Source organism: Sebastes fasciatus, chromosome 1, assembly GCF_043250625.1.
Source record: "Sebastes fasciatus isolate fSebFas1 chromosome 1, fSebFas1.pri, whole genome shotgun sequence".
NCBI lineage: Eukaryota > Metazoa > Chordata > Actinopteri > Perciformes > Sebastidae > Sebastes > Sebastes fasciatus.
Genome location: NC_133795.1, coordinates 15,613,032 through 15,628,685, shown reverse-complemented (window position 1 = coordinate 15,628,685; position 15,654 = coordinate 15,613,032). Strand labels below are relative to the sequence as shown.

The 15,654-nt window shown below is 42.2% G+C and overlaps 2 protein-coding genes across 3 annotated transcripts in view; one reads left to right on the top strand and one right to left on the bottom strand.

Annotated features, from left to right (window-relative positions):
* LOC141766120 (retinoic acid receptor gamma-A-like) overlaps positions 1 to 15,654 on the top strand; it is a 93,119-nt gene that overhangs the window by 8,616 nt on the left and 68,849 nt on the right. The window lies entirely within an intron of this gene.
* LOC141766095 (nuclear receptor subfamily 1 group D member 1-like) lies at positions 3,230 to 14,304 on the bottom strand. Its single transcript, XM_074632621.1, has 8 exons — positions 13,668 to 14,304; positions 7,626 to 7,937; positions 7,430 to 7,518; positions 7,177 to 7,321; positions 5,236 to 5,786; positions 4,950 to 5,135; positions 4,624 to 4,834; positions 3,230 to 4,505 (listed from the first exon to the last, which is right to left on the bottom strand). Exons 1-8 carry the CDS (start codon positions 13,684 to 13,686, stop codon positions 4,309 to 4,311), a joined length of 1,710 nt encoding a protein of 569 aa, XP_074488722.1. The 5' UTR covers positions 13,687 to 14,304; the 3' UTR covers positions 3,230 to 4,308.

The following is a 15,654-nucleotide window of genomic DNA, read 5'->3' as shown; positions in this document are numbered from 1 at the left end:
AGAGACAATTAAAAATTGACTTGAGGCAAGTAGATTTCTGACCCACTTTCCCAACCTGGCAAGTAAAAAAAACATCAACGTTGAACCCTTTGTATGACATCATGTTTTTGTGTAAGAGACTGGTTTTGTAACAGGCACGTCAGACTAATGAGATTGAAGTTAAGAACATTATGTAGTAAACACATAACTTCTACAAACAGTAATAATGAGATTTACCGTCAGGCACTCATCTTTGACCTACTTTGACTAATATTGATTTTAACGTTCTCTGCTTTGCCAAGAAGACAATTAGAGACAACAGCAGCAGCATGATAAAGGGCTCTGAGGAAATGTGATATTTTATGATGAATTTTGTCTCGGTATAGATCATAAAGTAAGGAACACTGAAAGAAAACCACTGATCTGAAAAGAATGTGGAAAGTCTGCTATGTAATGATAAAGAGTGCGACAGGAATGAGTCCAAAAACTTGGAAATGAGTTAGCATTTTAGCACTTCCGGTTCCCCCACCTCAAAGTCAATGGGTTTATAGTTAACACAAGCTTAAGAGATTTTAAAGTTTTGTTCTACAATATAAAGTACGTCGGTAAATACCTCTTGTGAATTTTTAAGCTTTACGTGTCTTAAAAAAAAGGCTTATCCTACAATAATCCAAAACCCAGTGGAAAAATCCCATTGGGTTTTTGTCGAGGGAACCAGGGCGATGCCAACTTCCGGGTTGGCTTACAAAAATATGTCATCCCTGGAGCCCTCTATAGGGCTTTTACATAGGCTGTTCTAGCCATGATGATACAATGTCTGGTTAACACGTTTGTTTTCACTTGCCCGTTTGGGCAAGTAGGTCATAAATCAAATTGCAGAAAGTCAATTTTTACTTCCCCCTATACAAATTGTTTTATATATTAGCGGTTATCAAATAGCAATAAAGACTTGCCATGTTCAATCTTTATTTTAGTAAATGAAATGCGGCAAATTGTGCAATACATTGCTGGAGTTTCGCCCACATCCTCTAATGGCACCCAATTAAACTCCTGCTTCCAGGATACTTGAAATGCTCGCTTGCACTTCAGCTCATAAACTTTTACTTTTCTCGCGAGTGCCCGATTGGTACTGCGCATGTGCAACTCTCAACAGAGATGAAAAGGAAGCTAGATGACTCACTCCTTAGCTACTTCCATCAATGGCTCCGGAAAAAAACAAATGTCTCTGTGTACACTTCCTTCTTGTAGCCACTAGATGGCACCAGCAGACAAGAATATATTTGCTAGTATGCTGCAAGAAGGAAACTGTGTCAGACACAGAGTAGGTAGTAATACTGTTGGTCCTTTGCTTCTTTACCCGGTTAAGTAAGCAGAAATGCTATCTGTCTCTTTTACTTCTGATAGTGGAGCAAGAGGATGTGTCTTTAGACAGTATACTACCTATAATACCTTGATAAAACAATCTCACCATAAAGTTCCTGTAAAAATGGCAATGTGAAGATCTACATCTCCAAAATGACTGGGCAAACTCTATCTGCTCATGTGATATGATCAAAAGCTCCAGATCAGCTACTAAACGGACCATGTGGTGCGATTTTTTTCAAAACTGAGAACGAACTTTGAACCTCAGGTATGCTGGCCCTGGTCTAAGTCCTTCGAGATGCACTTTGATACACCACAGAGATGCTGACTCTTTGTTGTCATGTTGTTGTGTGGTGATAATAGGCGGTATTGTTGATTTTGGCAGAACAGACTTTTGGTTCCAGTAAAAGTCGTGGTAATCACAAAATAATGTGCTCTTGTTGTTATCATACTGTCCAGTAGGTGGCATGTGAAGACCTCAACAGGATTCATAGAAGTGTCTGGAACACTGGTTGTGTCACAGCTCCAGCAGAGACTTTTACTGTAGAAAACACTTTCAGTGGCTTTTCTTTTTTTTCCTTCCGATGCAGCACTGAGAATAAAAGTTTGGCTGTGTTCAAATAAATGGAGGGCAGAGGGCCGAGGGCAGCTTTTGGCTGATGCTCATTTTTCATTTCTTGGCACCGAGGGAGAGATCCGTGCTATTGCTTAGAGACAGTTTTTACTGCCAGAGAATCACCTGATGCGGAGGCGATTCTGCTGAATTAAAGGAAATATACTGGTGGATATGCGTCTCCTGATATTCATTCATGAGGGGTCGCATGTTCTCCTGAATGTTAATCAATATAATTACCTCAGAGGGAATATTAATCTTAGCATGAATCCCTACTATTTACTGTGTACAAAAAGTACATGTATTTGTCTGATATTAGCAGTAATTTAAGGTACCTACTAGGGCTGCAACTAACGATTATTTTCATTGTCAATTAATCTGTCGATTATTTTCTCGACTAATCAGTTAGTTGTTTGGTCTATAAAATGTCAGAAAATGTTAAAAAATCTGTTTCCCAAAGCCCAAGATGACGTCCTCAAATGTCTTGTTTTGTCCACAACTAAAAGATATTCAGTTTACTGTCATAGAGTAGTAAAGAAACCAGAAAATATTCTCATTTAAGAAGACTTTTTTTTCTTAAAAAATTACTCAAACTGATTAATCGATTATCAAAATAGTTGGCGATTGATTTAATAGTTGACAACTAATCGATTCATTATTCCAGTTCTAGTATCTACATATAAATCACAATCATGAACAGCCTGTATCCGTCCACGTCAGTCCAGTTTATAGCAAACAATGACTCAGCTTGTTATGGAGACTTTTGGAGGCCACAGTTGCTGTTTATGGAAAATGTTCCCAAACAAGTACTCGTACGTTTTTCCCAGGCCTTCAAGCAGACTGTGACGTCTTCTCCTTATGCCGTCTGGTGCCCTGAGCATTTACATACTCACATCTCAAGTCAGCCTACAGTAAAAGTGTCTTTTCAGTGCCTTATTTGTTTAAATCATTAAAAAGAATCCATCTGAGTGGATAATCCCCCGATGGCCACTTGTTGTCTCTGCAAAAAAGTCCCTGTGTGTTCACGGCAAAGAACATCACATTGTATTTATTGAAGTGTGCCATTCTTTGAAATTAGATTTACTAGTAATCACACTCAAAAATCAAGTGGTGTTTCTTATTTGTAATAAAGCCCCTAATGGCTCTCAGACCTGGAGCATGATTGGCTTATTGCCTCTGTTGCTAGGCTACGGCTCCACGGTATGCCTCGGTGATAACACCGATGGTAGCATCACATTAAGGAGGAAAATGAAAAAAGATGAGCACAAGGAAGAATTGCTGTATATAACATTATTTAATAATGGTACTCTATGGTGCAACCATAAAACATTTACAAAATATTCACAAGGTGATGCAGTCAGTTGACAATACATTTATTTCAATTATATATCTTCAAATAAAAAGTTTATACTCAGTCAGGTTGAAATGCTGCTTTCTCGTTGCAGTCTATAGAGCAGTCTATTATGTGTGATATACATACAATAATCCAATACTAGCTTAATTTACATATCCAAGAATCTGTAAACTAACGAGGACCAAGAATAAAGGTTATATACAAAATTTACAAGAATACACTTCGACATATATTCCATCAGACACGGTCTGAAATGACCAGTAATTTCTCCCTGATTACCGCATACAAATACAATGCAATTTACTCTCATTTCTTAAAAATGTTATACATTTCTCAATCACAAATGGGTGATTTTCATAAAGATCTTCCACATGGTGAAATGTTGTGAAAATAGCTTATGTCATTTCAACAGGGCACACACACACAAACCGTCCTCCCAACCGTGTATTAGACGTTTCTATTGCTATGTTATATATTGATTTAATGCATGGAAACTGGAAAGTGCCCTTTACACGTCGTAGCATGAATTGACAGTAAGAAATGTTGGTGAATGTTTGTACATGTTGTTCTTTCTCTTGGCAGGAGTATGTGCTTCCCTCTTGTTAGCTTTGTGAGCTGGGATAGGAGGACAAAGTCTAGTGAGGAACGACAAGGTTTCTCTTCTTTTTGGTCTTCAGCACAAACTCCCAGAGGGAGAGGTGATGACTTGGTGGTTTGATGTTGACTCGGAAAACCTTAAGGAAGAACTCAGTCTATGTTTTAATGTCTTTTTTTTTAGCAGTCCTGGAACTGGAGGAGGAATCGGCTTTGAGTTCAGGAGCCTCCACCTCCTGCTGTGCCTGCACTGATCTTTTTTCCAAAGTTCGCTCATGGCATCAGACTTGGCACAGCTCCCACAACAACTGGCCATCATGCAGAGGCCAGTGTACTGTATGTGGGAGGCCAGGCTTGCATGGCGCCGCCGACGCAGATACCTCTGGAAGCTTTAGCTCTTTCGCATTCAAGGATCTATGCGGAAAGCCAAAAGCTTGTCAGAGTGATGGTTGTTCAGGGTGCGCAGGTCCGGGAGACGTAGCAGCAACTTTGGGAAGAGGGTGCTATCATCTGGGCGGCGACTGGTGATGAGAGAGCGCAGGGCTTTTATTAGGTTCTCCTGCAGCTGCTCCACTGCTCCAACCTCCACGATACCAGAGCGATCTGGAGAAAGAGAGGAGAAATAAGGGTTAGACACAAGGAAATGTGTGCATACAGTAAGTATGTGCTTTGTGTACATACAGTATGTGCATTGTGTACATGCATTAGTATGCCTGCTTACCGGCAGAAACAAGAACGACAGCCATGAACAGAGCCATCTCGTCTGGCTCCAGACCCAAAGATCCAAGCTTCTCGCTGAATTCAAACATAGCGTCCAGCAAGGAGCCCATGCCAAGAGCCCTAAGTGACGCCAGTGAGTATGTTTGCCCGTTGAGGAAGGTCACCGTCCTCTCCTTGGCGTCAAACAGTGAGCAGAATCTCACCATCAGAACCTGTGGACAGAAACACACACCAGGTTAGCATCAGAAAAGACTCCAAAAGGATAGGAAAGGAAATAAAGGAAATCTCCCACAGTCCCAAACAACAATTATATTTAACTGGATGTACCTGGAAAGTGCCGGATTTGAGCAGCATGACCTGATCATGCTGGCTGAGAGACTGGAAGCCTGGGATGCTCTTTGCGAACTCCACCACTTCTTTAACAGCGGGGGTGAAGCACTGGGAGAAAGACTCCCACACCTCCTGACTGGAGCGACTGGCCGGAGCCACAGGACAGGAATTGAGTGGACATGCCTGCAGGAGAGACGAAAGAAGAAAGGAAGTGTTAGGGACTTTTTATTGACTTATAGATATTCACGTACTCAATACAGGGGAAAAAAAAAAAATGTCTTACCAGCACTTTGGCTCCTCCGTTTAACTTCCAGGGGCAGGGGCCTTGGTTCTGGGAGTCACTGGCTGCGTAACTGTTCTGATTGGCTGAGTAGGATTGAGATGATAGGCGGCCACTGACGGGGCACCGATTCTGATTGGAAGAGAAGGTGTACTTGGCGTTGTCGATGACGGTGGAGTTTTCGTTGGTGGAGGAGGACACGGGGCAGCTTGTGGTGACGTGGTAGCTCGCCTGCTCCCCGTGAACCACGTGGTGGGTCTGGGTTGCCGAGTGCGATATGGAAGGCTGCTGCGCCGGACGGTTGTGGAAAGCGGTAGTGCCGATGTTGCGGTTGCCGGCAGCCAACTTGATCGGTTTCTCATCTCTGCTCATTAAGTCGCTGTGGTACGACTGCGATACGTCATTCGTCTGGTTCTGTGGACTGCAGGGGGCGTCGGTGGGAGGCGACACCTCCATTTCCATGGAAGCGGATTCATTGAGACTGTTCATGTAGCTCTGCATCTCATCCAGTAGTCTCTGCTTCTCCCGTTTGGGAATACGCCCAAAACGCACAGCTGAGGAGAATAGAAGAGAAGCATCCTCTGTTAGCATTGATATGACTGCCAGCTCCTTACTGGCGGCACTTTAATTAATACACTGAACAGTATAGAGAAACAACCACTCTTTGTTCTAATATGGATTCTACATCTGACGCTCAAGCTGTTATTTCTATGTGGATTAGACTCTCAACTGTCTCTGACTATTCTGCGTCCATCGCAGCTGTTTCACCACAATACAAACACTTAAGCCTTCATCTCATCCGACTGCCTCATCCTCCTCTGCAGCCTGTACAATCCTCCCTTCCCCCATTTTTCAATTCTGCACCTCCTCTGACATCCCTATTTATAGTACTCTGTATGCTACACCACCTCCTCTTCCTCCCCCTCTCTTTCTCTCCCTCTCTGTCTTCCACTTGAGCACTCGCTCTCTCTTTTTCTGTGAAAGTAGGTCAGTGGGTCAACAACACTATATAAGATGCCATTAGTAAAATGACAGTGAGTGAGAAGTGAAAAGGTCAAGTGAGGCAGGTAGGAGAGGTGAAGAGACGAAGAAAATAAATGGATGATCAAAAATGTATTTGCGAGCAGTCATGTTGTCCAGTCAAAGACATGGAATAAAAATGGCTTCGAGGGTCGATAACGTTATCGTGGGCTTGGTTAGGATCGATAACAGTATATTTTTCCCTTTTAATTCACCTTGTGTGCATGTTCAGAAAATGAAAATATGGTTATGAATAATAAAGTTTCCCTGCTGTGGTCTTATGCAGGTGATTTTTTCAGTCCCGCATTATGGCTTTTTTAGGTCAGCTAAAAATGTTTGCTCCAGAAAAACCATGATTTATTATCACCTAGTTTCGCCGTCTCCCGAGAGATCGGAGTCCTGCGGTGAAATGATGCAGTAGAGCAGATTAACTGTGGTAATATTATTTTGATTTCAAGTCGAGCGCCGTAGGTTTTCATGATTAACAGGACAGAATAACATTATGTCTCAAATATGTTTGTTAATGTCAGTGTTGACAAAAAAAAATGGGTAAGACTGTACATCTTGGTGGACGCACGGGGTGATCAACAACTTGGTGCCCCAATTTCCCAAAATAAACTATATCTGTCACAGTTTCTCCATGACTGATGACTACTGGGACACTAGAGCGCCTCTTGCCATAAATCAGACGGCAGGGCAAGGAGAGAGGATGACAGAGGGAACAAAAGGAGGGGAGCGGAGAGGGATGAGAAGACGAGGGGAAAATGAAATTCTCTGAAAATGTAATCTGATCCTCCATGTAACCCTGCATACGTAGATAAATTAAATCCTCTCCTCTACACTAGGAAAACAAAATGACTTCAGTTTTAGTTGCCATATGTCTAAATATCTTCCTTAAAAAGGGACATTAACACTGTCTCTCACCATCTCTGGACATGCCCACGGAGAGACACTTCTTAAAGCGGCAGTGCTGGCACCGGTTTCTGTTCATGCGCATGATGAGACAGTTTTCATTCTTCACACACATCTTGTAGTGGATATTCTGCTGAATGCTGCGTCTGAAGAAACCCTGGAAGAAGAATAAAAGCTTCGATGAGTGTCTTGTGTGACAACATGTCTGTGTGTGCACCTAATGAATAGAAAGACAGGACATAATGGTATCTTTGTTCAGTCTCACCTTGCAGCCTTCACAGGCGTGCACGCCATAATGGAAGCCAGACGCGATGTCCCCACACACTTTACACAGAAGCACCATACCTCCGGTTTCTGTGAAAAAAGCATCCATCGATCATCAGAGAGAGAAATACAGGAACAAAGTGCTGGCAGATACACATAGAGGAGAACATGAAGTAGGGAAGTGAGTGGGTACTTACTGGTGAATGTGCCAGTGAAACCACAAGGTCTTTTGGCCACTGTGGGATGGCTGTAGGTTGCCGACGATACAGTCGCTATTTGGGCAACGGGAGCATTGTTTACTTCTGGAAACTGGAAGACCAATTTCGGGGAAGGAGTCCCTCCCCTTCGTTCCCCTCTCTGCTTCAGGGGCCCAATCTCGTGAAAGGAGCCACTCTCTGGGGACGAAGGCTGCGAGTGGGAGGAGGGCGACTGGGTCTGGTATCCACTTGAGGGGCTGCCAGGACTCGGGCTGGCACTGCCGCATGAGCCGGCATACAAGATAACACCACCTGGAGGAACAGAGAGGGGGCAAAAACTCAGCTCGCTGCTCTTCATCTGTTCACATGTACAACGTGAGCGGGGAGTTCAAGTGTTGAGCAATGCTCTACTTTGATCCAGTGAGCTTACTTGGCGGACTTTCACAAAAACACACTCAAAACCCTGATCGTGTTGGGACAACAGAAATTTGATCTGATGAATAATTTAGAAAAAACGCCAGAACTAGAGCAACAACAACTCTGACCTGGATATCTGGAGTCTTTTGGCTTCTAACCTGGTAAATAATCAAATAAAAAAAGGCTTTATCATGCCAACGGGCGTGTTGCTCTTACTGACGGACCGCCCATTGGAGAGTGTTATATGAATAAATAATGCGAAAACACACGATGACTAAGTAAGATAAGCTTATCCGCCAGTTGAACCAACACCCACACATGGGTTATTTAACCATAAATAATATTACGGCTAAATGTTATGGTCTGATAAGAGGTTGTTTTCTATAGATATTTCTGTTGCTACAATCTTTGTAATTCAGGATACTATACATATGAATTTAGGTGGAAAAGGAAACACCATAAAATGCTTATAATATGACAGTGAGTCACTCCATGTTCGTGCCATAAACAGGCCTTTGTGTAGGGATGTCACACCAAGTCGGAAATGCCCTAAACCCCTCAACACGCCACCCATCCGCCCCCCCCCTCCCGCCCCCATGTTTTGCAGACAGTGTTCTTCCCTGCAAAATGAAAGCCTGCTCCTCACGTGCAGGCTGAGCCAGCCAGCTCCCTGCCTGCTTGCTTACAGCATCGAGTCTTTCCTCCACTCCCTCCGAACGCCCCCTCCCTTCGTCTCTATCCTCCTCCCCTTGTCCCTCCTCCTCCTCCTCCCTCCCCACTCTGCTGGCTGCGGGCACGCAGACCCATCTATCCACCAGCCACCTGACCGGGAGCTCACATGGACTCTTGACACAGTTCCCGCCCGGCTCACAAGGCTCTTTGCGCAGTCCCGTGTAGACAACAGCAGCAGTACAATAACAAGCGCTAGGGCAGATCACGTTTGGCATAGAGAGGGCTTTAATGCTGTGACTACAGACGCAGAGGGAAGGGAAAAGCAAAGCAGGGCACGGCTACCTTAAACCACTGCATTCCACACAGTCACCAGCAACCCAGTCACGTTTTATATAAATATATATACTATTGCAAGCATTCATAATTTAAATAATTTATATATTTCTGCTCATTTGGGTGGCTCCCCTTCTGATTATCCTCGTCTTCAGTTCAGAGTTTGCCCTCCTTTTTATTTGCAATTAGATCACTGTGTCAGGTGTCCAAATACCTTGGCAAAAAGTCTGTCAGCCATGTGAGGAAATACCGTGCTCCACATTCATTCATATCATGATGATCCCGATTTCACCTTGTGCGTCACTATCAGACAGATTGTGAGATTTTCACATTGTAACACAGATTTTTGTCAGATGTCAGAACAGGTTACTGTCGTCATGTTAAGAGGCTTCTTGTCTATCTGTAGTGGCATTTTTATCTCAATATCCTTGGATTTTCTACTCTGTCATTCTGTGCACATTTTCCTCTCAAGGACCTTGAATCGTCAGAGAAAAAGCCTCCCCTCGTCTCTTGTGCTTTCTCTCCTTGAGACAACACGTGCTGCGTTCTGTTTATCTCCTAAGTGCCCTCCTTAATTCCACTGCTCACACGTGTCTACTCTGAATGCAGGGTACTCTGCGTCTTAGGTGGTGGCAGCTCTAATATCAGACAGACTGTGTGTGACGTACAGTTTCCTGTGTTTGTGTGAAAAAAGATAAAGCTCTGTGGACATGTGCATCAGCTGCAGAGGACAGGGTCACACCGTACCGTCACACGAGCTCCACTCCCTCTTTTCTACATTCATAATCGTGTCTCCGCCCCTCTCCCGTAAAAACATTCCATATTATGTGCCCTAGTAACCGTTTCCTAGAATCTGGCTTGACTGGATGCCAGAACGAGCTCTGGGAATATCATCCCTGCTGTACTCAGGCACAGGTTACAACATGTGAGCCGTGGATACACGGAGCTATAAGAAGCACAGAATAAACAAAACACTCCTCCACCGCCCCTCCCTCTTTGACAGACCTCCATGAACTTCCACTCTCATGTGTTCCCACCCCATGGGCATGCACGCACGGCAGGCCAACTGTGTAGGCAGCATGCATATATCATGTCCGGAGGGGAGACGCCCCCTCTCAACTTCCAACTAGTCTGCCCTCTTTCGTGTGAACATTTGCAACTGTGCATGGACTGTAAGCCCAACTCCACGTGAAACAGCTGGCCTCATGTCATGTGCCTATTTATGAAGCACTTTCAAGAAGGATGGTTCTCTGCTGGCAACATTTGCTTTATATCACATGAACCTCCAAGGATCTTCTATTGCTATATAAAGAAACAGGCATGACTCCATTGTATGTTGTCCCAGTTTGAACTTTAAGGAGTTCTGTCGTGCGAAAGTTTTATAATTATGTAGGTATTGTTGGTTCACCCGTACATGTATAATAGACTAGAGGTTATACTCAACCCCCAGATAGAAATACTATCCGACACCTGAATCAAGCTTTTAATATGAATTAGTTGTGTGATCGTCGGTAAAGCTGACAACCAGAAGGTATCTGGTTTCAGGACTGACATCAGAGGGTAACATTAAGCTTCTTGTTCCCATCAGCATGAGACACCTGTGACGCATTCATCTACTTAAACATATTGGAAGTTTTTACATTTATATAAAAAGGTACAGGCCATTCAATTTCTGACATGACACACTCTTGATATCATTTTGATCATTAAAGATCGTAATGCTTTTAGGTTCCAAGGTCAGCTCTCTGAAGGTGTCATCAGTTGCTATAAACCCCATAGATGTGGGTTAATAGGGGCCTACTACACCCACTAGTATAATCTATTCACATGGTAGAAGGTATAAAAGAGTAGGTAGTAGGTGAATGAGGCTCCTAATGACCTACATCCATGGTGCTTAGAGTGACTGATCACGCCTATTTAATGGCCAAGTGACAGTTGAATCGGTTGGTTTTGCGGACACAAACAAATTACGAACAATAACTAATTAAAATTCAACTGCTAACACACCCATATTCTTTACAGTAATTATGTGGTTTAATCTGCAACCACTGAGGTTGAAGGGAGAGGCTGTGGTTGATTACTTTTGCCAGAATGTCATGTAACACTCTGAACTGGGTTAATGAATGATAAAGGCTTTCACTGATAATGACGACTTATTAAAGCATTTACCTTCCATTTAACTGCTGGCAGTTTACAAAATCCTGATCTTCAAAATAAACAAGTAAATAAGACACTAATCTAGAGAAATTGTTCCAATAAGTTAGGCTTTTTGTGAAAGTTAAGATACTGGAATTAAAAACTTTGATAAAATACCTTGAAAAATATTTATATTTGATACAATTTTCAATACCACGGGGATAAATTGACACAACATTGAGGGCATACAATTTTAGATTTGTATTAAAAAAATAAATAGCAAAGTGTGTGTGTCAACTTGGTGTCAGAGAGAAGAGAGAGCAGAAAGTGCAGCTGGTACGCGTTTATTGATACTGCAGAAAAGGAGTATTGAAATTGTTTCAAATATTCAGTATCAATATGTGTCAATACTGCTATCCTACTGTTGCCTTGTTCATTTTGGCATTCAAATTGTTATTGTTGTAGCTGTACTCATAATTAAATAATTGCTTGTGTGTGTGTGCCCAGTAAATAACCCATAACCTAGTTTGAATGCAACCGAAAGTAGGTTAATGTGTCCTTTTCACATACCGAACAGTAACAACACGTTCAATTTGTTTAATATGTTTAATATGGCCCCATTTTAATTACTGCTACACATTTCCAAACCAGTTAGAGTCACCAGATTGAAAGAAAAGGTCTGCTAAAGCTCTCTGACCCACTGACCAAGAAGCTCTCTGCATTATGAAAAGGAATCCCCGTGCAAAGCCTAGCGCGAGCAGAGTGTGCGCGCGGTGGACGGGAACAACCGAGAGAGGGGGGGGGGCACGTGGATTGTGAGGCTGTATACACGTGCTGTCAGCTCGAGGCGGGGTAACTGCGTATTAAAAAAAAAAAATCAGGCGCATGATCCTCAGCATCACGACTGGTTCTACCCAGGGTGCACTGGGGCGAGGAGCGGATGCAAAAGAGATATGACACACACAGAGTACTAGAGTGTTAATGGGCATCCGCTGCTCAAGGACGTTACATTATTGCAATAAATAACATTTAGAGTGGGAAGTATGTGAGTGGAAGTGGTGACGTCAATGCGCATTATGATATTTTGTATCTATGCCACCTAATGGAATGCCCTGACATCCTTCACATGTTCTAATAGATTGCTATCAGCACGTGTCTGTTCCGCTCTATACTAATAAGAGAGCTGCTGCTGAAGAAATTAACACACTTTAATATTCCCCTATCTAACCATTAGCCTACATACAATATTTAACACTGAAACCACAACGGGAAGTGGTTTAAAAACTGATATCAATCTGGTTTTTTCATCATCCGCTCCATTTAAGATGATGATTCAGATCCTGGCAGAACAGGATGTTGACTCTGAAAACTGTTTTTCAACTTGTTTTTGTGACTTCTCCTTGACATATATTCCACTCACAAAAAAAAAAGTTTCTTTGACATTCCAGTAAATGAATCACACATGATGCACCAAAAGTAACCCTTCCCATACAATGCCAAGTTATAGAAACTCCAAAGCACACATAGCCTACTGCTGCTGAGTGACTCACCTTTATCTGACAATCAATAACATATGAAAGGCAATAAATAATGTCATAAGGATAAAGTGAGCTGCAGAAAACGTGCTCGGTCAGGGGGCGTTTTGGGTCGCGCTTCACATGAGTTTTGTTTACATGCAGAGAATCGGAAGTCTGCCGCAGAGATTTGACGAGAGAGGACTTCCCTCTCTCCAGCTCCACATTCTCCTTCAACAACTCTCAACTGTCTGCAGCCCAGAAGCAGCACTTAGCAACGTGACATACATATGTTGAAATACAGTTAAAACCATGCCCTTCAGCCTATAGTATAATTCCTAAACGTGACTGCAACAGAGTTTCCCAAAAAAGCTGCACATCATATGTAAAACACAGCAACTCTTGCACAAATGAAAAATTGCACATAAAAGGATAGAAAAAAATGCATTTTTACGCAATAATAAACACTTATATTGGCTCATGCAATTATACTTAAAATTGCTTATAAATCATCCTTAGAATGAATACATTTGCTATCTAATAATAATATCTGATGTAGAGAAGAAGTGCAATGGCATATATGCTCCCATCATGCACCACTGCCTGTGCTTGTTTTAAATTACTGCAGTTTGGCACCAGTTGAAATAATTACATTACATCTATTTTTATATATTATACTTCTAGTGTAACACTTCTGTTTATCTTTATTTATTACATCTACCTTACCTGTTTTATTTGCTTTATATAACTGTGTGTGTGTTTTACCTGTTATATGTTTTATCTGCCTCGTTTAGTCAAGTATTTGTTTTAAAGCACTGACCAGAAAAAGTGGCAAACTGTGAATCTCGTTGTATTTAATACAATGACAATAAAGCCTTCTATTATATTCTATTCTATTCTAATGTTTCCAGTGGATTCAGGCAAAACAAATAAAAGGCACACATTACATGATATATAAAAGCTTACTTACCACCAGGGCTGTGCTCCATGTTTCCTAGTAGGTCGATGCTGTTCACTTCTTCCGTCGTGCTGTTGAACTGTGGACGTCTAATGCTGAACTGACTGCTTATCTACCGAGGAGTTTGGTTGATGTAGAGTCAAGAGAAAAGTGTATCCAAAAAAGCTCAGACCGGAGGCAGCAGTGTTGCGCACATGCAGGGCGGTAGAGGGGTGTTCTGAGGAAAGTCGGTCAACGAAGTCAAAGAATTAGTCTAAAAGGAAATTAGAGCAGATGCTGCTCCAGATGACTTCCGAAGAGGTGAATAAGAGACAGCTCGGCTCTCCGTATGCACACCTTAATGATGCCAGCCAGGTTGTGTGAGTGAGTAAAGCTCTCACTGTGTGAAGGAAGGACTCCTGTAAATGACTGAGGTCCTCAGCTGCTTGTAAAGTACAGTCACCATGAAAACATGAACCAGGAGTAGAAGTAGTTTAAACACTCCCCCCTCAACTCATCAATAAGCAACACGAGTCCGAAAATAAACCAGCACGTTTTCAGGTGCCTGAGAAATGTGACCAGTTTTTTTTTCTTGTTCTTTTTGTGCGCTTCACCCCCTCCCTCCTGTTCTGTTTGTGGATTTGTATCACGGATGTCTCCCTCTCTCTCTCTCTCTCTGTGTGTCTCTGAAAACATTTCACCCCCCCCCCCTCCCTTCCTGTCCTCGTGCCCCCACTCTTTTTTTTTTTTTTACACTTTCTCACTTTTTCATTGGCTGAGAGCCGCGCGTGGAGAGAAGGCACATTGGGCTCGTTCGACATTGGAATGCTGGTTGAAAGCTCTGCAGCATGTGCGCATGGCATGTGAGCTCACGCTGCCCTACTGACACACATTTTATGCTAATGACCTGCCTGGGCTCGGCGATAAGACGACGAGGAAACGAGGCGAGAGAGGCAGAGAGGAAGCGAGAGGTCTCACTCCTACCTCATATATCCGAACTGCGTAGCTACTCTTATACAATTATGTTTGGTTATCTGAGGACAGACCAATCCAATCCAAATTTATTTATAAAGCACATTTAAAAAACAACAAAAGTTGACCAAAGTGCTGTACAATTATACATAAAAACAACACAATAAAGATCAACTTAAAACCAGCAGGACATTCAAATAATAATAAAAGCAGTAAGACCAATAGGAAAGGAAAAAAGGATTAAAATAGTCAACTCTCATGCCAAATTAACAAATATCAATATGTGACATAAATACTGTACTTATATAACACATATACTGTATGTATTTTTTTGCTTAAAAAGACGAAACAGGGAAACAGAATTATTGATTGACAAATCTATCATATTTTTAATATCTTTCTGTTTGAGGTATTTTATTGTTTTAATTGCCTAAATGTACGTTGAGTATTTAATTTAATGTTGTTGTTTTTTTTAAATAATTAAATAAACACTGAAAAAAGTCTGTAATTATTGCAGTAGCACACTCCACACTTCACATAGCTTTGCAAAAAATAAAAAGTCTGCCAAATAAAAAGTTACAAGACAGAGAAAATGTAAGAACACTAAACCATTTACTGCAATGTGAGGTCAATGTGTCAATGTGCCAGTCCACGTGCCTCCCCTGCTCAGGGCATTAACTGCTACACATATACTGTATATAATGTAATGTTTTTTACAAAAATAAAATAGTCAACTCATGTCGAGCCAAAAGCCAAGGAATAAAAGTGCGTTTTGAGGTTTGGTTTAAAAACAGGCAGTGTGGGGGGACAGCCGAACACGTGGAGGTTGATCGTTCCAGAGCTTTGGAGCTGCAACTGCAAAGGCTTGGTCACCCCTGAGCTTCAACCTCGACCTCGGGACAGTCAGAAGCAACTGGTCAGTTGATCTGAGGGTCCTCGATAAAAGATGTGGTTTTAAAAGATCACAGACTGGCTTCGATACCATTTTTTGATAATGCCGGTGTTTGCACCAAAATCTGTGACTAGCGAAATCTGTGACCACAGAGAG

Excerpts from the sequence above, each read along its gene's own strand:
- LOC141766095 (XM_074632621.1), bottom strand. Across the intron at positions 5,787-7,176 it reads CGTGGGCATGTCCAGAGATG|CTGTGCGTTTTGGGCGTATT; the intron begins GTGAGAGACAGT and ends TATTCTCCTCAG. Across the intron at positions 5,136-5,235 it reads ACGGAGGAGCCAAAGTGCTG|GCATGTCCACTCAATTCCTG; the intron begins GTAAGACATTTT and ends TCTCTCCTGCAG.